The 23448-nt window shown below is 27.2% G+C and overlaps 2 protein-coding genes across 2 annotated transcripts; one reads left to right on the forward strand and one right to left on the reverse strand.

Moving 5' to 3' along the window:
- The first annotated feature begins 12906 nt into the window (after positions 1-12906).
- Positions 12907-15671, forward strand: LOC125811885 (protein IQ-domain 26-like). The gene is made up of 3 exons (XM_049491438.1): positions 12907-13413; positions 14118-14321; positions 15051-15671. Exons 1-3 carry the CDS (start codon positions 12997-12999, stop codon positions 15669-15671), a joined length of 1242 nt encoding a protein of 413 aa, XP_049347395.1. The 5' UTR covers positions 12907-12996.
- Positions 15672-17401: 1730 nt separating this feature from the next.
- On the reverse strand, positions 17402-23329 carry LOC125811701 (probable pectinesterase 53). The gene is made up of 5 exons (XM_049491233.1): positions 22935-23329; positions 21590-21779; positions 20736-20942; positions 19712-19947; positions 17402-17561 (listed from the first exon to the last, which is right to left on the reverse strand). The coding sequence occupies exons 1-5, from the start codon at positions 23282-23284 to the stop codon at positions 17414-17416; spliced, it is 1131 nt and encodes a 376-aa protein (XP_049347190.1). The 5' UTR covers positions 23285-23329; the 3' UTR covers positions 17402-17413.
- Positions 23330-23448: the final 119 nt, after the last annotated feature.

A 23448-nucleotide genomic window follows, 5' to 3' on the forward strand; every position in this document is an offset into this window, starting at 1 on the left:
GTATTGATTTCCTTGTTCCTTTTATATGTCATTTATAACATATTGGGCTTGCTTGTACTTCATATTCTTTTAAGGCCCAAAATTTGTATTGTGGGCTCATGCAGATGGGCTGGGAAACCACAAAACCATAAGCAAGTAGGAACGAGGCGAGTTGAACTGTATTTGGACGAGTTAAAATGAAATGACTCATGAACGAGTAAATGTAATGAGTGTAATAATCCTATCCATGTAATCTCTCGTTTCACTTAAAAATGAAAGGAAACTATAGTTATGAACGTAAAAGAAACAACAACATATTCAGTATAATTTAACAAGTGAAATCTGGAGATGAACGTAAAAGAAACTAACATATTCAGTATAATTTCACGAGTAAAGTCTCGAGACAAACAAAACACAATTTAAATGGTAAAAGGGCCCCATAATGCACGTTAGAAAACCATGTGAAGCCAGGCTAGGCCATTCCATAAATGGGCTTTAGAGCTATTGGAGGCCTTTTTATAGAAATTTTTTTGTACAAAGTAACCACTTTTAAAATTAATTTTAAGAAAAAACAGCTAGGGATTTTAATGTTTTTTGAAAAGCAACTAAATTTAATGTGAAGACATCATGACGATTATACAGTAAAAATTGTACTAAATACTTACCTTTTAAATATCTTTGAAAAAATATCTACTATTTGAAAATTTGTTGAAAAGTAGCTACATTTTATGCGAAAATATCATGACAATTATATTGTAAAAATTGTACAAAGTAACCACTTTTAAATCTCTTTTAAAAATTAACCAATATTAGAAAATTTGTTGAAAATTAACTACATTTAATGCGAAAATATCATGATTGTTCCATGGATTTCAAACTTAAACAAGTGAATAATCCAGAATATTATCCTGATTATTTCGTTTTCCACGAATTTCAAACTTAAACAAGTGATTTTTTTTTTAATATTGTCCTGATTTCAGATTTTATGACATTGTTATGGATTTCGTCCAGGATACTATGATGGATTTCACTTCTTTTAGATTCAAAAATCCAAAATAGTACCATGGTATATCCACATAAAAATAGATATTTTTCAACGAATTTTCTAATTCGAGTTTTTTTTTTTTTTTTACAATTACAAGTTCGAAAAATGACTATTTTTGAAATATTACCCTTAGTTTTTATTTCCTTCCTTGTGGTCCATTATGCAGAAATAGGAAACATAGGCCCGTGATGAGTAGTCCTTTAATTTCCTTTTACGTATTTTGTAATTAAAGTTTTTGGGCTTTTATTACATTGTTTTGTCACAATTTATTTGCTAATTTTAGCTTTCTATAAGTAGACTACTAAAAAAAAAACTATATTATATACACTTTTATTCTTTGGAAAATAATTGGTTCATAGGATTTAATAGTATAGGTCGTGTTAAGAATAGTTAGTATCGATGAGAGTATTTGACATAATGTGGAGCGAGGAGAGAGGTAGGTGTGTTATACAACATTTGAATTTAATATGTAGTAACTAGTAAGTAATCCTTCCGTCTCATATTAGATATGTTTCGTTTTTATAGATTAAATTATAAAATATTGAGTTGATCCAATTTAGTTCAGGTTAAAAAACAATTCAAATTAATGTTCGAAAAAAGAAACATAACAATTAATTTGAGACAATGAGGAATAGTCGGTAATTGATACACCCTTAGACAAAAATGACTCTGACACCGACTATAATAATATAGTATAAATTTTAAATCTAGAATCTGTCTCCAATAAAATGGTTAGATCTTGAAGCTATGGGTTATTTTGAATGGTGGAAAGGTCATTATAGTACAATTATAAGATAGAAATATGGCCCGTGAATGTGCATTAAAAAAAGTACGTAAATTTCAGAAAGAATTTTTTTAAAAGATAAATTAGGGTGTGTTAGGTATTTTAATTTTCTCATTTTTGGTGGTCAAAATGTTTTTATTTTTTTCCTTATTATGAAAATCGTGTTTCTTAAAAATGAGAAAAATCACGTGACATTCTAACAGGGGTAGAAAAAATAAGTTTCATTAGTGACATTCCAAGTTCATTGTCCATTCCTTATCCATCCAATCAATTTAGCAGCCAGAATTTTCACTAAAGAGGTTCAAAATCTAAAGAAATTAATTAACACACGAACAAGTCAAATAGGGTTCAACATCTGCTATATATACACGAAAAATAATTTTTAGCCATGCAAAAATAGTATAATTATTTTCCATCGAAGGGGGATAAAATAAATCTCTAACCTTAAGCTCGGCAGCTGCACCAACGCCTTCATTCCCCACTCCTTAACCACCCCTGCCCTCAAATCTCATATCTGCACCTCATATCACTCATACAGTATTTTGTTAGATTACATATAAATACTTTTGGAATAATATTTTTTTTATTTATTGACCAGAAGCTAGAAACAACAACATACACAATATAATTTCATAAGTAGAATTTACGAATGATAGAGTGTACGCAGAGTGGTGTAGCCACATATAACTTAGGGTGGACAGTCAGACGCCCTTCGTCGATAACTTGCATATGTAGATAAAAAATTATTTGATCACCCTTAACGAAATTTGTGACTTCGCCACTATCAGTATGCAAACCTTAACCCTACCTCATAGAAATAGAAAGATTATTTCCGATAAATCCATTTATTTTTTGAAGAAAATATTTTTGATGTTTTTGAAAGATGATAAAAAGGGTTCTGAAATTACCACAGTATTCTATTTTTACCAGGCTATATATAAAGTACCTAGACAGAAGAAGTTTTGGTCAGTTACTATACAGATAAGAAAATGATGTTCCAAGAAAATGAATCAATGGATTTATTCTTCCAAGATTATATATATGTGGTAAACAAAAGCCAAAGGATAATTCCAAATTGTAGTAACATCATATGATTTTTGGAATTTTATAGCATTTATTTACTATGGGTTAAAAATATTCATTAAAAAATTGACTCAAAGGATAACAGTTACAAAAATTAAAAAGTAGTTGGGGTCATATAGTATCAGTGCTTGAACTTAGTACATATAAAATAATAAATGCATATTATCATTGCATCCAAGATTTCTTCATAATAATAAAATATATCTTTGTCGAATGAGACTTGTCTATGATTTATCGCTCCGTATAATATATGAGCTATTACATTGAAGTGGAGTTTATCTTATGTATAAAATAATATATCAAATTAGGTAATTTGACCGCGCAAATAATAATAATTGCATTGAACTTGTAAATAATCCTTTACTAATATTCATATATTAAAAATAATGGAAATAATAGGTTTTTAAAAAAATATTACCAATATTCCAACATGAATTTGATTATTTGTCGTTATCACATAACTCAAGAACCTCTAATGAATGAATTATTCAGGAAATAATAAATCATTGGTTCTTTAATCAACATTAAAAGGAAAATAACAATATATATAAAAAGGCATTTCGTATGAAAAAGAACACATTTAAGTTGCATAGATTATACAATTGTGATATAGATCTTAGGAAAAAATTCAAAAATTTGTTAACAAATTCTAAAAAGAAATTACGCTTGAACATGAAAGCAATTATAACTTTTGAACTTGCATAATGAATTTCTTCAATTGATAAGTGAGAAACCTCATATCTATGTAAAAATAGATAATATGTAAGCTTATATATAGTACTTTTAAGTTATAGAGTTTTATATAGAATATCAAAATATGCATTCTTGGAACTGAGTACGATAATTATTTTCTGCACAATGAATATACCTACTATATGTGTATATGTTCAATATAACCGGAGATAATAACTTTGCAGAAACATAAACAACAGAGTTTAAAACATGTACTCAAAAATAACAATTAATATCATAAGTATAAATTAATGACTGTAAAAAAAACATATCAGGATATGTAAAAATAGAATGAAATAGAAAGGAAAAAATTGAGTCCTCTGAATGCACAATATTCCCTTAAGAAAACTATTCCCCTTTAATACATGAGGTTTAAAGAATTAGATCATCTCAGGACGAAACAATTTTATTCACCAACGTATTGATAAAAAAACAATGGTGTCAGTAAGTCATTCAACATGAGCAAAGTACACGAATATTTAATTGTGCAAAAGAAGAAGAAGTTCAAAATTTTATTTGTTTTAAAATGAGAGGAAATCCCTATATTTATAGATAACAAAGAGTAGTGTGAACAAATGTTTATTGTGCCTTGTCGGAAAGGTCACAACTCTCTGGAAAAGTCACAACCCTTCGGAAAGGTCACAACCTTTCATAAGCGTCACAACCTTTCGTAAAAATCACAACTCTTCATAAAAGTCACAACTTTTCATAAAAATCACAAATTTTCATAAAAGTCACAATTTTTCATAAAAATCACAATTTTTCATGAAAGGGGAATTTGGAAATAAATAAACTAAAAGGAAATTCTTGTTTGTGGTAGTGCCACGTAGACGGACCTAGGGTTCTTTTATATATATATATGATGGTAATAATTCTAGATGAATAGCGTTTTAGAAAAATGAAAAATAATATCCATTTATTAGTACCTTTTTTTAAAAAAAATGCACACTATATTTTAGTGTTTCAATTTATGAAGTGTTGACTTATAAATCACGTATTAAACCATGAAATAAACATTGTAGCTTATGTCAGAGTACGCTGCCTTCATCATTTTTTTATTGTGATGCAAAATCATGTGTGAACGTAAAATAATTTGGGCACATAATTTCCTTTTTTATACTAAATAACAAAACGTTTAAGGAGAAATAAATCGTAATTTATAAAAAAACGCTCTTATATTAAAGTTATTATAGGTATATTTTTAAAAAACAAAATGTTTAAGGAGAGACATCATACCATATTTATTCAAGCGGTCATTCAAAAATTATACTATATAGATAAATAATTCTCTTAACTTCTACATGTAATTATTTATTTAATTATATTTTAGTTTTTTTCTTAATTAAAATTTTAACCCCACAATTAAAAAAATATATAACTCATGATTATATATATACTAGGTAATGTTGCCCGTGCTATGCACGGGCACGGGCCCAATAATATAAATGGTATGTTTTGGGGCTAATAACGGAGATTTTGAAGCGACTGTTTGCGTGGATAAAGGAATAAGTTTTTTTATCACAAACTTGTACTTTATTTGACGTTATTCAAGGCACAATAAGACTATCCACATACAACAACAACAACAACAACAACAACAACAACAACATGCCCAGTGAAATCCCACTAGGTGGGGTCTGGGGAGGGTAAAGTGTACGCAGACCTTGCCACTACCTCGTGGAGGTAGAGAGGCTGTTTTCGGGAGACCCTCAGCTCAAGAACAATAAATCTAAGTGACAGGAGAGATATGTATAAAACATAACAGCCAATACAAAAGATAGCGTATAATCAACAAATGAGACAATAACAGCAAGAAAGTAACGCGATGCGTGAAACGCAGTAAACAGCATAAGGCTAGGTCTACTCCAAACGCTAACAACCCATACCCTTGCAAGGGAAGACAACACGCTAACCCTACTAACCTTCAACCTTAATACGCGACCTCAACTCCTTCCTATCTAGAGTCATGTCCTCGATAATGTGAAGCATAGCCAAGTCTTGTCTAATCACCTCCTCCCAATACTTCTTGGGCCTACCTCTACCCTCCGCGTATCCTCTACCACCATTACCTCGCACCTCCTCACTGGGGCATCTGCGCTCCGTCTCTTCACATGTCCAAACCATCTCAGTCTCGCTTCCCTCAACTTGTCCACCACAGAGGCCACTCCCACCTTCTCCCGGATAACCTCATTCCTAATCTTGTCGCTCCTAGTGTGCCCACACATCCATCTCAACATCCTCATCTCCGCAACATGCATTTATGAACATAAAACATTTTTGAAATATTTTATGTTGTCAATTATCATGATTTATAGTATTTTTACGATAGATTTACTTAAAGAATGAGTGGAAATTTTTGTATTTTTTTTCAAAACATATTTTATGTTGTCAATTATCATGATTTATAATATTTTTACGCATTTTTTAAATATAAAAAACCCAAAAAAAAATAAGACAAATAAATTAAAATGGACCCAATATATGTTATTTTTGTTGTCTCAATTTATGTCACACAAATAAAATTTGGAGAGTCATCCAAATTTTAATTTTTTTAAAAAAAATGTTTTAAGTTATTAATTATTGTGATTTATAATATTTTGATGTAACTTTCAAATAACCAACATTACTGGTCACTTTGTCCTAATTTATGTGATATGGATAAAATTACAAAATTAACCCTTTTAAAATGTCTTTCAGATATTTTAAGTTGTTAATTATTATTATTTATAATACTTTTTGGGTAATTTTAAAATGATATGTGTTATTTTTTCTGTCCTAATATATGTGAGCCTGAAAGAATTCTGAGAGTGAACCTATTATATTATATAGCTTTTAAATATTTTAAATTGGTAATTATTGTAATTTTTAATGCTTTTTAAGTCATTTGTAAATGATATATGTTGCTTCCTTTGTCCCATTTTATATAGTATAAATAAAATTCCCGAAACCAACTAAATTTTTAATATATTTTTAAAAATATTTTAAATTATTAATTATTGCGATTTATAATATTAAAAAAAAAAGTACAAAACTTGTATCAGCCTAAAAAATGACCACGATAATTCGAAGCCTACAGAAAGCAATATGGTTGTACGTAATTTTTAAATACTTAATATATATTACTCCACTTGTCTGAATATATGTAGCATTGATAAAATTTCAAGATTCAATCAAATGTTGTTAATTGTTAACATTTATAATACATTTTACGTAGTTTTCAATAATTTCACATTAAACAATACATATTACTACTTTTGTCTCATTTTATGTGACATTGATAGATTAATTTTAACAATCAGTCAATTTATTTTTTCTGTTTTTTTAATAAATATTTTAAGTGGTCAAAATCACGATTTATTGTATTTTATACATAATTTTTAACGATAGATTAATTTCAAGATTTAATCGAATTTTTTTATATGTATTTATTTTTGAAATATTTTATGTTGTCAATTATCATGATTTATAGTATTTTTACGCAATTTTTAAATATAAAAAAAAATTAAGACAAAAAAATTAAAATGGACGCAATATATGTTATTTTTGTTGTCTCAATTTATGTGACACAAATGAAATTTGAAGAGTCATCCAAATTTGCATTTTTAAAAAAAATGTTCAAAGTTATTAATTATTGTGATTTATAATATTTTTATGTAACTTTCAAATAACTTACATTGCTGGTCACTTTGTCCTAATTTATGTGATATGGATAAACTTACAAAATTAACCCTTTTAAAATGTCTTTCAGATATTTTAAGTTGTTAATTATTATTATTTATAATACTTTTTTGGTAATTTTGAAATGATATATGTTATTTTTTCTGTCCCAATATATGTGACCCGGATAGAATTTTGAGAGTCAACCTATTTTATTATATATCTTTTAAATATTAAATATTTTAAGTCAGTTGTAAATGATTTATTATATTATATTATTATATATTATATTATATTATATGTATATATATTATATATTTATTTCTACTATATAATAAAAGGGGTTTTATTATGATATTATATATTATATAAACTCCCTTTTATTATATAGTAGAAAAATAAATATATATTATATATATTATATAGTAGAAAAAATGATTTATTATATTATATTACTATATATTAGAAGAGTCTAGGATTTACTACCAAAAGTGGGCCCCATCTCCTTCCACTTAAATAATATTTTTCAACCTTATCATGGTAAAAGTTGAATTTATTATCCTTTTCATTTAATTTTATATGATATTATTTTTTCTATAAAATCATTATATATGTTTTAATAATTTAAATTTCAAAAACATTATAATTTAACTTTAAACATTTTATTTTATCAAAATCTTGTACATTGAAATATATAGTTATGAATTTAAAATATTTTTAAAATCATATAAAATTACTATTACTATATATTAGAAGAGTCTAGGATTTACTACCAAAAGTGGGCCCCATCTTCTTCCATTTAAATAATATTTTTCAACCTTATCATGGTAAAAGTTGAATTTATTATCCTTTTCATTTAATTTTATATGATATTATTTTTTCTATAAAATCATTATATATGTTTTAATAATTTAAATTTCAAAAACATTATAATTTAACTTTAAAGATTTTATTTTATCAAAATCTTGTACATTGAAATATATAGTTATGAATTTAAAATATTTTTAAAATCATATAAAAATTTCAATAACTTCTCAAATTCCATAATATAACACTTAAATAAGAAGAGTCTAGGATTTACTACCAAAAGTGGGCCCCATCTCCTTCCACTTAAATAATACTTTTCAACCTTATCATGGTAAAAGTTGAATTTATTATCCTTTTCATTTAATTTTATATGATATTATTTTTTCTATAAAATCATTATATATGTTTTAATAATTTAAATTTCAAAAACATTATAATTTAACTTTAAAGATTTTATTTTATCAAAATCTTGTACATTGAAATATATAGTTATGAATTTAAAATATTTTTAAAATCATATAAAAATTTCAATAACTTCTCAAATTCCATAATATAACACTTAAATACTACATATTATATATTAATTACTATACTATAAATGACTTAAATACTCCATATTATCTATTACAATAATTAACAATTATTTGACACTTTAAATTCTATCAATGCCATATAAATTAGGATAAAAAACCTAACATATAATATTTAAATATATTTAAAAATACTATAAGTAATACTATACATTACAATAATTAACAGCTTAATTATTTAAAACTTATATACAAAATTTAATTGACTCTCTAAATTCTATTGGTACCACATAAAATGGATTATATGATAAACATAAATTGTTTGAAATTGACGAAAAAGAAACAATAAATTACAATAATTAATAAAAAAAATAGTCGACGAAATTGACGAAAAACAAATTATAAATTACAATAATTAACAAAATAAATCTCTCGACTCCAACAAATCTATCAATTAATGCCACATAAATTGGGACATGGCAAATAACATATATTATTAAAAAATTAGGTTCAAAATGTACTATAAAATACAATAATTAACAACTTAATATATTAAAGAGACATATAAAAAGGGGTTAATATTTGAAATTCTGCATGTGCCACATAGATTAGAACAAATAGATTAATAAATATTATTTTCAAAATTATGTTAAAAAAAGTACTACAAATCACAATAGCTAACAATTTAAAATATTTTTAAAATCATATAAAAATTTCAATAACTTCTCAAATTCCATAATATGACATAAATTTTTAAAAAAAGTGTTATAAATTGTACAATATTTTAACTACTTTAAAAGTATTATAAATAGTAATAAATAATACAACAATTTAAATTACTTATTACTTAAAATTTAACGACTTAATTTTTTTTTCTTAAATGTATTAAAATTTTGGTTAATTGTCAAAACTTTACATGTGCCACATAAATTGGGACATGGAGAGTCACACATATTTTTAAAAAAAAATTACATTAAAAGTATTCTATCAATTAACAACATATATTGTTTGAAATTGACGGAAAAAAATAATAAAAATTACAATAATTAACAAAATAAATCTCTCGACTCCAACAAATCTATCAATTAATGTCACATAAATTGGGACATGGCAAATAACATATATTATTAAAAATTTAGGTTCAAAATATACAATAAAATACAATAATTAACAACTTAATATATTAAAGAGACATATAAAAAATGCTTAATATTTAAAATTCTGCGTGTGCCACATAAATTATAACAAACAGAGTAATAAATTTTTTTTTCTAAATTATGTTAAAAAAAAGTACTACAAATCACAATAGCTAAAAATTTAAAATATTTTTAAAATCAAATAAAAATTTCAATAACTTCTCAAATTCCATAATATGACCTAAATTAAAATAAAAAAATATATATTTGGGCCCCGTGCTGGCACGGGGTCCTATATCTAGTATTATATAGGGAGTTTATGATGAGACACATAGAATGTCCCATGATAAACTCCCTCTTATATAATAGTAGAATTACAATTACAAAATTAACCCTTTTAAAATGTCTTTAAAATATTTTAAGTTGTTAATTATTATTATTTATAATACTTTTTTGATAATTTTAAAATGATATATGTTATTTTTTCTGTCCCAATATGTGTGACCCGGTTAGAATTTTGAGAGTGAACCTATTTTATTATATATCCTTTAAATATGAAATATTTTAAGTCATTTGTAAATGATTTATTATATTATATTATTATATATTATATAAACTCCCTTATAGTAGAAAAATAAATATATATTATATAGTAGAAAAAATGATTTATTATATTATATATTATATATTATATAGGGAGTTTATGATTGGACATCACAATGTCCCATCATAAACTCCCTCTTATATAATAAGAGAATATATATATATATATATATTCTTTTCTTTAGTATACAAGAAGTACAAGATGAGAAGAGGTGCAAAGTCAAGAAAAGAATATGTACTTCTAAATTTGTCCAAGCATTCACGAGGGTGTCAGATAAGCCTAACTCAAAGGTATCTCTGGTCGTGGTAAGATGAATCGAGGTTTCTTCATTTTTAATCATAAAATTTAGATTTGAGTGAGTGATTTAAAAAAAAAATAGGAGCGTTGTTCTTAAAAACAAGTCATATAATGCGTGATTTCAAATTTCACTGAGTTTAAATATAAATATTAATTATTAGGTGAAAAATAGAAAAGAAGAATAAATTTCTTCATATATCACTTGAGTATTTTCCATAGCCTCATTTCATGAATAAGATATACTTAATTAGCAATAAAATTTATCACCTTAATTAATTCGTAGCTAATTAGTTTCTTATAATTCATCATTAAATAAATTCTTGATGTATAGTGATAAAAATTATACGACACATTATGTTATACTTTAATTAAAACTTATTTATTCATATTCAATGTTTTATATCGAATAAAACTTGTATATATCCTGTATTGCATATGGATTTTTTTAATTTAATAGTTAGATCGATTAAAATATTTTCACTTTTACAGATACTTTTAATAGGAATAGGATCAAGACTGCCCATTAATTTATTTAGTTTCTTCTTAAAACATGCAATTAAATCACTATCTTTCCAAATTATTTATTTAATTAATACACTGTGCTCCATAAAGTTTTTTTTTTCTCCACTTTTTCCATCTTTAGTCTTTTTCTCTTTTTTTCTTTTTTATTTCTTGAGTTTTTAATTGGAGAAAAATGAAAATTACAAATGTTCCAATTTTCTATAGAATCTGATTCTCACTTTTTTTCAGTCTAAAAAGTCTTTAAGTGGGGACGCATTAGCTTTGACTGTTTATCTATCAATAATTCACTACCTTTTTGCCTTTTAAAAATAGTTATCGTTTCATCTCAATTTATATAATATAATTTAATTTTAAAAATCAAATAATAAGAAATTACGGTTTATTTGTATGGCCTTCTAATTGTCAATTCTCTTTATTTATAATTTCTTTTAATGTATTCTTAAAAATTATATATCTGAGTTCACAATCAAAATAAATAAATTTGATTCACAAAGTCTGAATTATATTATATAAATTAAAAAGAAGGGGATTTTTTTAAATTATTATTAATATTTTTTTTTTTGTGTTTGGTGGTTGGTAATTTAAAATTAATTTTTAAGTCTAGTTAATAATCTATTTTACTAAAATAAGCTTCTTTTTAAAAGGAGAATAATTTGGCGATCTCAACAACTACTCCTATATATAAATTAACATGCATTTTTCATAGAGGTGATACTATTTACGAGTTCAAAAATAATTAATAGAGTGATTTTTTATTTGACTTTAATGTGGGTATCAAATATCGAATGAGAATGAAAAATAAAAATAAAATGAAATTTATTCATTAGTTGTGCAATTAAACATATTTAATCCATTTGTTAGTATACATAATATATCCATAAATTATGTGTATATAATATATATTTATCAAAAAAAAATTCTTGAGTAAGCGACTATTTATGTCAATTTCCCTCATAGGGAACCAAAGGCTAAAATTTAAAACTCATTAACATATATAGTTGATTTTAACTTATTCGAAATTGAAGTGTGGCTCTTCTTCTTCTCATTATTATTATTATTATATTCTAACCAATTTTGAATTTGAAAATTAGTTTTTTGCGATAAGGTAAGTACACCTATTTCTTTGTCAATCAAAGGACTTTTTACCCAACCCTTAGAAGAGTAGTCCTTGTCAATTACTTATTTTTAGAAGAATCTTCCCTCCTTTAAAAATTATATCCTACACTATTTACATCAAATTAATTTATCATAATTAAATAATAAAGTAAGGTGACTAGGTCATTGACATGTACATTTAAAGAAGGTCTTAAAACAATGATAAAATTCTTTTTCGTATGACTGACCTATAGATTACAAATTTACATTCTAAAAAAAAAATTACATCAATCTTTTTTTAAATCCTGCGAGAATATATAATACTACTTTATATATCGGACTATGACTATCCTCTTATTGATATATATTAACTATAGTTAAACAAATACAATATAATTTATTTTCTCTGAAAGTGTAACTAGTATACATCGATCATATAATTTACTGCATAAAATCATAAATGTAAAAACCATTTTGTTATATAAGATTTTTGTAATATTCAAAACTCCAAACTGAAATAAATTTGAACTTCAATTTCATTAACTTTTTTTTACTTTTTTTTTTTTTGACCTTTTACATTTTCCTTTTTTTATGACAACTTTTCAGCCATATGACAAAATCTTTGGATTATATTAAAGCTTTATAAAAAGTTCTTCTCTCACTTTCACTCTTTTAAAAAGCCTTTTAGTTAAAAATTTCCATTATTTTCTCCCAAAAATCCCCAAATGGGCAAAGCAATCAAGTGGTTGAAAGGTTTGTTTGGTATTAAAAAATTACAGATTGATGAAAAGGGCAAAATTGGAACAACATGTTTCGGGCATTCCGGTAGAGACACCACCGCTGTCGCCGTCGCCGCCGTGTCCGACCGGTTATGTCACAATCCGACGACTATTCCGCCCAACATTACTCCGGCGGAAGCGGCGTGGCTGAGCTCTTTTTACGGTGACGAATCTGATAAGGAACAGAGCAAGCATGCAATTGCGGTGGCTGCGGCCACCGCTGCGGCGGCGGATGCTGCCGTCGCCGCGGCACAAGCGGCGGTGGCGGTGGTGAAATTGACTAGCCAAGGCAGAAGATCCGCCGTGTATGGCCGGGAAAAATTGGCTGCAACCAAAATTCAAACGGTGTTTCGTGGTTTTTTGGTAAATTCACTAAATCTTCATAATAATTGCTTAATCATTTGTTAAGTGAATTAACTCTTTATTTAATGCAACTCTTTAATAAAGTACCACTTGTTTGGATATACATATTATTTTATAAGAAAATTAAAATTTTGTTAGTGAAACCGTTTTTGAAAATATTTGAATATTAATTTTTTTAAATCTAATCAAAATTTACTGTCAAACAAATATATAAAGATAAATTTTCAATATCTATCGTCAATATTTACTTGACTTTTTATATCATTGATTTTGGTTTTAAAATAATTAAAATAATATTTGTTTATCAGCTTGACAATTTATTTCAACTTCAAAACTGTAAAGTATATAATTTGAAGTTCCAAAAATCATTTTTAGAGGTTTTTCAAGTTTTTATTTCTCACAAAATTATAGTAATTCATTTTCATCTTAAAACATGACACTAACTTTCAAATATTCTTTTCGAATTTTAACTTCAAAAAAAAATAAAATATATATATATATATATGATTCATTCGCCTCCTGTTGTAACAGGTAATCTGTTTTATTTTTCAAGTTGTTAATAACTTATGGACAAACAATTATTTTATAATTATATTTTAGATGATATGTACATGTTTTTTGATCGGTTAATATATAGAAGTTAAACTCATTAAAAATTTACATATTTTTTTTTTTTTTTGTTGTTGTTGAAATGTTAATAACAGGCAAGAAAGGCATTGAGGGCATTAAAAGGATTAGTAAAATTACAAGCATTGGTTAGGGGTTATTTGGTAAGAAGACAAGCTAATGCTACACTTTATAGTATGCAAGCATTAATGAGAGCACAAGCAAGTGTTCGTGCCCAAAAAATAAAAGGAGGCTTCTTCATTAATCATCAAAATTCTCAATTTCAACCAAGAAAATCACTTGTAAGATCCCTAATCTAGACTCCTCTATGATATTATTATATGTGTATGTTTTCGGTTTTTCTCGGAGTAGAGTATTGGAATAACAGTGAAAGTTGTCTTCGTGTGAGTTATATGTCACGTGTTTGAATCATGGAAGTTTAGGTTCCCACTCCTTGGGATGAGACCCTTCTTTGAACTGTGTTGCTTTGTGCGTCAGATTGTCTTTTTCTTTAAACCAAAATGATAAATCATACAAATGATGATGAGGATGAAGCTCGTATATTATAGGTTCAACTGAATTAGCATTTTCAGGGTAAAAAATTCCCGTTTACATACTTTTTAGTCCTTGTAATTGAAAAATAGTCATTCTCATTGACTGTCAAGTTCAACGAGTGAAACTTCAAGACATCATCATAGAGTTTCACTTGTGCAATTTGAAATTTCATCATAGTGGCTATTTTTTAAAAGGTAGGGCTGAAGTGGCTATTTTTCAAAGATAGGGCTGAAAATGGCTAGTGAAAGTTTTTTTATTCTTCATTTTCGATACTGGACATAGATATAAATAGTGAAAATCTATTAAAATTTCAACGAGTATCATGTTCTGTACCACAATTTTCAAAGTAAAACAACTTCGATGTGAATACCTTCTGTGTTGAGTCTGTCATGTTTAAATTTTGAATCTGCATTTACCTACAGAACTCGTCATAAATCCGTCTCCGACTTTCTAACTTTGTTACCATTGATTTATAGGAAAAGTTTGAAGAATTAAGAAGTGGAAGTACAAAACAAATGCCTAGTAGAAGGCTATCATCATCATTTGAGGCTAACAACATAAATGAAGAAAGTGCTAAAATTGTAGAAATGGATACTGGAAGGCCCAAATCAAGATCCAGAAGAACAAACACTTGGGCTTCTAATCCATGTGATGATCCATTTGAAGAAGTGCTACCTTCATGGGCCTCAGATTGGGCCCAACAACCAGTAGGAACAGCCCAAAGTACACCAAGGTTTGCAAATTCTTGTGGATCTAATACACCAACAGCCAAAAGTGTTTGTGTTGAAAGTCATTATTTTAGGAATAATTATTATGACACTAATAATAATTATTATCCTAATTACATGGCTAAAACACAATCATTTAAGGCTAAATTAAGATCTCATAGTGCACCAAAACAAAGGCCAGAGTTAGGTCCTAAGGTGAAAAAAATGTCATTAAATGAAATGATGGAATCTAGGGTTTCATTAAGTGGTGTTAAAATGCAAAGATCGTGTTCGCAAGCACAAGAAAAAATCAGTATCAATTTCAAGAATGTTGTTATGAGCAAACTCGGAAATTCATCAGAGTTTACTACAAGAGTACAAAGAAGGTGAAAGGGACTATTAACAATTGCATCGACCAGTCCAAGACGAGCACGACCGTCATAGTAATGGTGAAAGTTTTAAGATAGAGAATAGATAGAGAATAGAGAGAGAGAGAGATAGAACAAAAGGGAATATTTGTTTGTAAAGTTACAAGCATAATGTGACTTAAAGATTGCATTGAACTAATTTTCGAGGTTGATTTTAATGTTGGTAAGTGTAATTATTAATACTATAAAAAACTTGTTTATTAGTATTAATTAATTGTGCAAATGATTAATCACTTGTTTCCCTCCTTTTTTTAAAAAAAAAAAATTATGTTCATTTTTCGATGTGCATTCCATCCAAAAGAATTTATAAATTATTGTTAGTTGGGACACAAATGTCAATGATACTTCTTGTCTTTTTCTGTAAAAACTAATGACTCTATTTTGTACTCCCTCCGTCCACTTTTACTTATTCGAAACTAAAGTAGTTGTTGGTGTTTACTTGTCTAGTTTAGAAAGTTAAGAGAGAATTTACTCTTATTATTGACTGTAGTCATTTTCCAATGTATTTCCCTAAAAATGAATTTATTAGTTTCAAAGAATGATATCGTAAAACTGATATACCCCTTGTAATCACAGGTATATGTGAGCCCCTTTTATAACGAGAGGTATATCAACTTTAAATGACAATGTTGAAGGATATATCAAGCCTTTTTTTCCTTTTATTTATTATTTCTTAAAAAGTGTGTGAAGTCAATACTAGACAAGTAAAATTAGACGGTAAGATGGAATGATGGATAAATAATTTCCTCAAATTATGTGTTAAAAGTAAGTTTCATATTTTGTCACTACATGAAATTTTGTAGTGGTTGATTTCAAAATTCAAAAAAATGAGAATAATTGGCCGGAATATCCGGATGGAAGTATTTTTTGTTGAAAAGGAGATAGCTTTCTAACAATATTTGTTTCTATTTACTATATTTATTTATTTTTTTGTCATTTTTGGTGAGCAAATCATTTCTACTTTTCTTTTTCTTTTGGTTTTAGTATTCCATTTCTTTCTTTTTTTTCAATTTTAAACTTTTTTTTGTGTGTGTTAAAAATCATCTTGAATTGACCAGTTTCGCATTGGTTTATATGAGCAAGTTGCAAGTTCACTTTGCATAAATTTTTGAGTTAATATCTTTGATCACTAAATTAATAACTTTTTGTGCAAAAAGTCACTCAACTTTGTTTTATTACTCAAAAGGCATTTAAGTAATGGTATTTAATTTAAAAAATCACTCAATTATTGATATTTTACATAGAAAGTCACCCGACCAATTATTGTACCATTTTTTTTGTCACATAAAATCCATTTCGAGACAACTTCAATCGTATATGCAAGAACTTCAGATAGACACATATGACTGAAATTCCGCCGTTTTTGCCTAACATATACTTTGTGTCAAAAATAATCTATATGTCCATTTAATTAATTCTTAAATTGAAAAAAAAAATGTCATAAAAGAAAAATATTGTATATATTTGTACATAGAAGCTGATAATATCTTCTCTTTTTTTTTTTTACCTTAAACATTTAATGGTAGAATGCTTGATATAATATTTCAACCATTTTAATCAAAAGAAAATCTCACCTTTAAATTAACATAATTTTCATCAAAAATTTTCTAATCTATGCCTTTTTGAACTTACTACAAGATACATGGATTTTTACAAATCAAGCCAAAAATAAAATACAAAATTGTAGGGAATAAATTTTATTTATTAAAATTTGATCCATTCAGAACCATCAATAAAGCTAAGTGAAATAAAAGGCTTAGCTTCTTGTTCAGTTAATTCTCTACACCATGAAACTCTTCCTGCAAAACTTGCCCCTGGTCCACTACATTTATATTGCCCATAAAATACAGTCCTGTCCAAAAATAATTTTAAAAAATAGCAATAATTAATAATAATAAAAATCGACAAAACAACATATTCAATGTAATTCTACAAGTGAGATCTGAAAAGTGTGATGTTTACGAAGATAGAGATACCAATAGACCTTCAACTCAAGAAACACATATATTAGACGATAACCGTAGTGAAAGAAAACAATGAGTAATAATAAAATTGATGAAGATGGTAGAAAAGTACTAATAGTAATGTAATAATAATACTCCATAAACAAATACAAAGGGAATTAAAATAAAATAAAAAAATTATCTGCATGAGGGGACCTGTCTATGATAATTAATCAATGATTAGTGTTTAAGCATAATTAATACACTGTCTTCATGCATGAAATCATTAATTATTTCCAATTAAGCTAATTAACCCCTTTTTTCATTATTGTGCATTACAGTTAGGATTATAGTTGATAATTTAGAATATACAAGGGGTCGTTTGGTTTGAAAATTAGTTATGATGGGATAAATTATGTTGGGATAAGTTATGTTGGGATTAGTTATGATGGGATAAGTTGTGTTGGGATTATTTTTTATTGAGTGTTTGGTTTGTTTTATTCAAAATAATAAATTTTAAGAACAATTTATTTGTTTACAAAAATACCCTTCATTAATGTAAAAAGTGATATAACAAAAGGGTTGAAAGAGACATTTTTGTCATTTACCTATTTTATCCCGGGATAAGTTATCCCGGGATTACTATACCACCCCAAGAGAGGGATAACTTATCCCGGTATTAATTATTAATCCCGGGATAAGTTATCCCGAACTTGCCAACCAAACAACAAAATAAGCGGTACTATAATTTAATCCCGGGACTATTTGGTATTATCCCTCACACCAAACGACCCCTTAGGGTCACATGGAAAGATGCAACTTTTCAACGGTAGATAATAGATGTGACCATATCTACTCACTACTTTCGACTCGAATTATATAATAAGTGAAAGTTTATATAATCGACCTAACAAAATATAAAATATGAGATATAATTTGTTTATGGAGATAGTGGAATATTAGTGAAGGTAGTGGCAATGCTGGAAAAAGTGTGTTAATATGACAAATTTCCAATACCATAGTGTATATATATAGATATATAGGTATCAGATAAAAAGGACAGCACCGTCCCATGCTTACTATATATTATAACAAAAAGTTAATTTTATAATTTTATTATAATTTGTGGACTTATAAACTTAGCCAAACTTTAGTCTATAGTTTATAGTTTGGTTGGTTTTTGGTAATTTTGGCAAGAAAAAATAAACTTATCTAGGTTCTACATTCTTTTCTTTAATGAAAAAGTGTAAAGCTATCCATAGCTCAAAAGGTTTAATCTTTTTAAAATAAAATAAAAAATTAGGTAAGGACTTGCACTATCTTTTGAGTGGTATTAAAAGGTAAACTAAAATAAGGTTTGCATCAATAAACATATCATGATTCTATTTTATTTTATTTTTAGATATATCCTTTGTTTTTAAGAGCTTTTTTTATTTAGTGTTTAATATTTATATTAAAGTTAAGATTAATTTAAATTTACATCGTGTAAGGCTATTAAGGGGGAAACACTCTCTATCAGCATTTTTTCTAATCATGCCTCAAATTTGACACATCTGATTAAGGATGGAGAGATACTATTGAAAGCAATGAATTCATTACTTGTAATATGTTGGATACTCTTAATGGTACGAAGCATTTTGAGTAAAATCATGCTAATTTGATTCAAAACAGACAATATCAAATCATGTTAAGAGTATTTAAGATTGTTATAGACTTATAGTCCAACAAAATATACTCGTATGAAACTATTTACCACGAAAAATCCCATATTAACCATATCATTCTGATGCAGTAGCGAATCTAGAATTTCTAGAACATGTATGCACTTCAAAGAAAAAAAAAATATCTAGTGTGAATTGATCCTTAGTCCTCTAGGTAAGTAACTCGAGCTTCAACTTAGTGCACCATTTAACTTTCTTATCCCATAAATATTAACAGATAATATTATATACATAAAATATCTAGTTTTATACAGAAACCACAAGTTCACATGTCCCTAGTAAGATTTGCAAATTATTTATAATTAAACGATGTCACGTAAAATGAAACGAGAACTTACATTTCTCTAAGGGGGTCACCCCAATTATGCCATCCTTTAGGTATGATAATGTTGTCCATATATGTGTAAGCAAAAATGACCCTTGAGAAAGGACCCCATGCCCTACCTAGGTACAATGCACCTGAACCTGTGACCTTACAGTTCACAAAACTAAATCCAGTGTCCTCCAACATACTGCTCCTTCCTTGTGCTGTTACTGCACCTGTCACTTGTGCTATTGCATGCAAATGACATCCCTACAACATAAAAAAAATTCACATGATTTCATATTGAGTTTACGTTATATGCACTGATATGTACAATTTTAAGAAGTTATATAGTGAATTAGAAGAGATATGTGTATGTTAAGGTGCAGAAATAACTAGAATTGAAGACAAGGAGTATGAGAAAATGTGTTGTAATGCTTATTGAATCAGAAAATTGATTATGATACTGAATTTAAGTTATATGTACTGACATAGTGACATGTACATAAGCAATTATTTGTAAAATTTAAGACATTATATAGCAAATTAATTAGAAGAGATTTGTATATGTTTTTCAGGTCGATTATATATAAGATATAGAAACAACTAGAATTGAATGCAGAAAATAGGTTAGGCTCCTATATGAAACTATTCGACTCGTAACGAAATTTCAAATGACAAATTATAAATTTCATGTAGTAAAAACTAAAGGGGACAAACGTGCTATATTCGAGACATACGAAATATAGTAAATATCGTAAAGGCAGATCCACAAGAAAAAAAGACCAAAAGTGTATATTTTAAAAAATTGAAGATCGAATATGCATAACTGTAGATATAATAGGAACCAAAATCAGAATTGTAAATATTTCAAGGACTAAAATCGAAAATTTCCTTGGTTTCTAAAAAAAGATCTTAATTCACACAAATATATTTACTATTCATAACTTTTCGTAGCCAATATTATATACTGATTATACATATATGATATATTTGTCAACTATTTTTAATTTAATCAGATGAATAAACCGCGGAGATCGAAAGAAGTGATTAATTACCTCAAAGAAAGAAAGTCCATTGCCAAAGATGAAATCCACAGAGCCTTCAATATAACAATCTTTATAATAATGTCTACCCAAATGATCATAAAGTGTATCTTGTGCCCCCAAAAATTTGCACCCTACAAAGGCTGCTGTATCTGCTGATATTCTAAATGCTACTGCTTGTTTTCCTATGGCTCCTGGTGGTGGCACTGGTGTTGTGTTCTGCATTTTAATCGCGCATTTAAGTTTTATATACTGACGATACATAAAAAAAATAATTAAAATGTAGATGAATGCATGCTGAATCCTTTAAAAGTAGCATAGTTTTGGAGGATTCGAAACGGGCGCAGGCAACATTAGTTGAGGATTGACCACATGATAGACTAGTTTTTGAAGTTAAATTGAATTAGTTGTCATTTTTTGAGAGTCAAATTGACTAACATTTGAAGTTAAATTGAATTAAATCAATATAATATTTTTACTATTAAAATTTATATATTCAAAAACTATACGAAAAGTATTACCAGTTGCAATTTGTTGCATGTCAATATGGTGAAAAAAATAAACTTTAAAATATTGATCAAAGTTAATATAGTTTGACTCCCAAAAAACAGCAACATGACAACTAATTTGGAATGAAGAGTGAAATAAAATTGCACATATAATGATATAAATGAAACAAAATCCCTGACGTAACTAATAAGGTTGTTATTCTGTAATCAAGAGGTCACATGTTCGATTTGTTGGAAAGAGTTACATAAATTAGACTTTTATGATATGATATTTTCTTGAACACCGTGCATAGCGAAATTTTAGTTGGATTCCAACAAAAGAGAAATGGAAAAAAAGATAAAGAATTATTTTTGTACCTTAAAAGTAATATTTTTGGCTTGGAAATAAGGTGAATTAACAGCAAAAGTAGCTGAACCAAAAGTGCCAAGGGGTTTTCCATTTGGGCCAATAGTTTGTGCTGTATCTCCATATTGAATTATTGTATTAGCTGCTCCTTCTCCTTCTATGGTTATAAATGATTTAAATGGTGATATATTTACTTTCTCCCTGCAAAAAAATACAAAAAAAAATAAATCAACTTAATAATAAATAAAAATACATTATCTTAAAGAAATATAAAGGTCAACTCGAGCCACTAAGCTCTCATAATGCACCGGTCTGAGGAGTGGTCGGATCACATTGAGTCTTATGTGTTTATGCAACAGGTAGTTTTTGTAGTTTGAACTCATAATTTTTTAATTATGCAAAAGACAACCTTTATTGTTGAGTCGGGGATTATTTTGAAGAAATATATAGAACTTTGGATTGAAAAGACATTATTTTGGAAAAAATATGAAAGATAACTCGATGCATTAAGCTTTTGCTATGTGCAGATCTAAAAAAACAAGGTTTGATCATATCAAGTTCTATGTATCTAGAGATTGTGTTTGCTGCTTAAACTCGTAATCTTCTTATCACACAACAATAATTTAACTACTCATAGAAAAGAACATTTTGTATGTGATCACAAGACTATAAAATGACAAAAAACAAAGGACAACAAAAAGCAAAACTCTATTCATCACACAATTCTCCATGAATTGACAATTGACCACAAATGTTGAGTTTGGGACAAAACATTTATCCAACATGTGAAGCTATGAAAAGACAGATCAACAAAGTAAAAAATGACATTACACCAAAAGACAAAACACTTTTTTGAGAATAAAAACCTAAAACTCAATAAATTTACCTATTGCTAAGTTTTATGTCTTTCTTTTCCCTCTCATTTTGGAAAAAAATTAGTACAAAGGTCTTCACCTATTGAGCTACTCAAAAAAGGAAAAAAAATCAATGGAAAACCACATAATGTAGATGTATCAATAGCATATTCAATTTCAAGAATTGAAAAAAAGAAAAACCATCAACTTACATGCAATTCAATTATTACTTAATAAAAAAATTTGAAATATGCATAAACTGACTCAAACCTATACATGTATCAATGACAAACACTCATCCAACTAACTAATTTCCAAAATTGAAACAATAAGAGTCAGTTTACACGCACATCAAATAACTACTCATGAAATAATCAATATCAATAAAATCGCTAATTTTCAAATTTGATGGGAAATTAGAAGTGTTCTAATAATGTGTATGAACACAAACTGACATGAACACCAATGTTATAAAAAAAATATAAAAAAACGTGCGACTTACGTGTAAATTCCTGCATGGATTTTAATAACAACTCTAATAAGATTGATAAATGGAAGAGAATCAATGGCTTCTTGAATTGAAGTAAAATCTCCATGAGAAGGATTTTTGTCAACAATAAGTGTATATGAAGGGAACAATTTATTTTTTGCTGTCTTAAAAAGTGAATGTTTTAAGCTTCCAACAAATTGTACCCATTGTATAAATTGTTGTTCAGAATGTTGAACTTGTGTCATGTTCACATTTAATTGCTTCTTTTTTGGCCTAAGACCTTTTGTGTGACAATAAATTAAGTCAAAATTGATGAGAAGAAGAAGAAAAATGAGAAGAAGAAATGGTTTAAAATTTGGCATTGTTGTAATAGGTAGTAAATTAAAGTACTATCTAGCTATCAAATGAGAATAAAAAGAGGAAAAAACAAAAAAAGTGTTTAAAGAGAGAGATGTTTGAAATGTATTGCAAGTTGGTTATATATACATAAATTCGATGTGTGATTCTATGTGTGGTTTTGGGGAGT

The sequence above is a fragment of the Solanum verrucosum genome, unplaced genomic scaffold, assembly GCF_900185275.1.
Source record: "Solanum verrucosum unplaced genomic scaffold, falcon-dt-bn FXZP01000238.1, whole genome shotgun sequence".
Lineage (NCBI taxonomy): Eukaryota > Viridiplantae > Streptophyta > Magnoliopsida > Solanales > Solanaceae > Solanum > Solanum verrucosum.

Bases quoted from the DNA above. Each gene is read 5' to 3' on its own strand.
- LOC125811885 (XM_049491438.1), top strand. From the start codon at position 12,997: ATGGGCAAAGCAATCAAGTGGTTGAAAGGTTTGTTTGGTATTAAAAAA. The intron at 13,414-14,117 runs GTAAATTCACTA...TGTTAATAACAG, and splicing joins CGGTGTTTCGTGGTTTTTTG to GCAAGAAAGGCATTGAGGGC. The intron at 14,322-15,050 runs GTAAGATCCCTA...ATTGATTTATAG, and splicing joins TTCAACCAAGAAAATCACTT to GAAAAGTTTGAAGAATTAAG.
- LOC125811701 (XM_049491233.1), bottom strand. From the start codon at position 23,284: ATGCCAAATTTTAAACCATTTCTTCTTCTCATTTTTCTTCTTCTTCTC. The intron at 20,943-21,589 runs GTACAAAAATAA...ATTAAAATGCAG, and splicing joins CCAAAAATATTACTTTTAAG to AACACAACACCAGTGCCACC. The intron at 17,562-19,711 runs GTAAGTTCTCGT...ATTTTTGGACAG, and splicing joins GGTGACCCCCTTAGAGAAAT to GACTGTATTTTATGGGCAAT.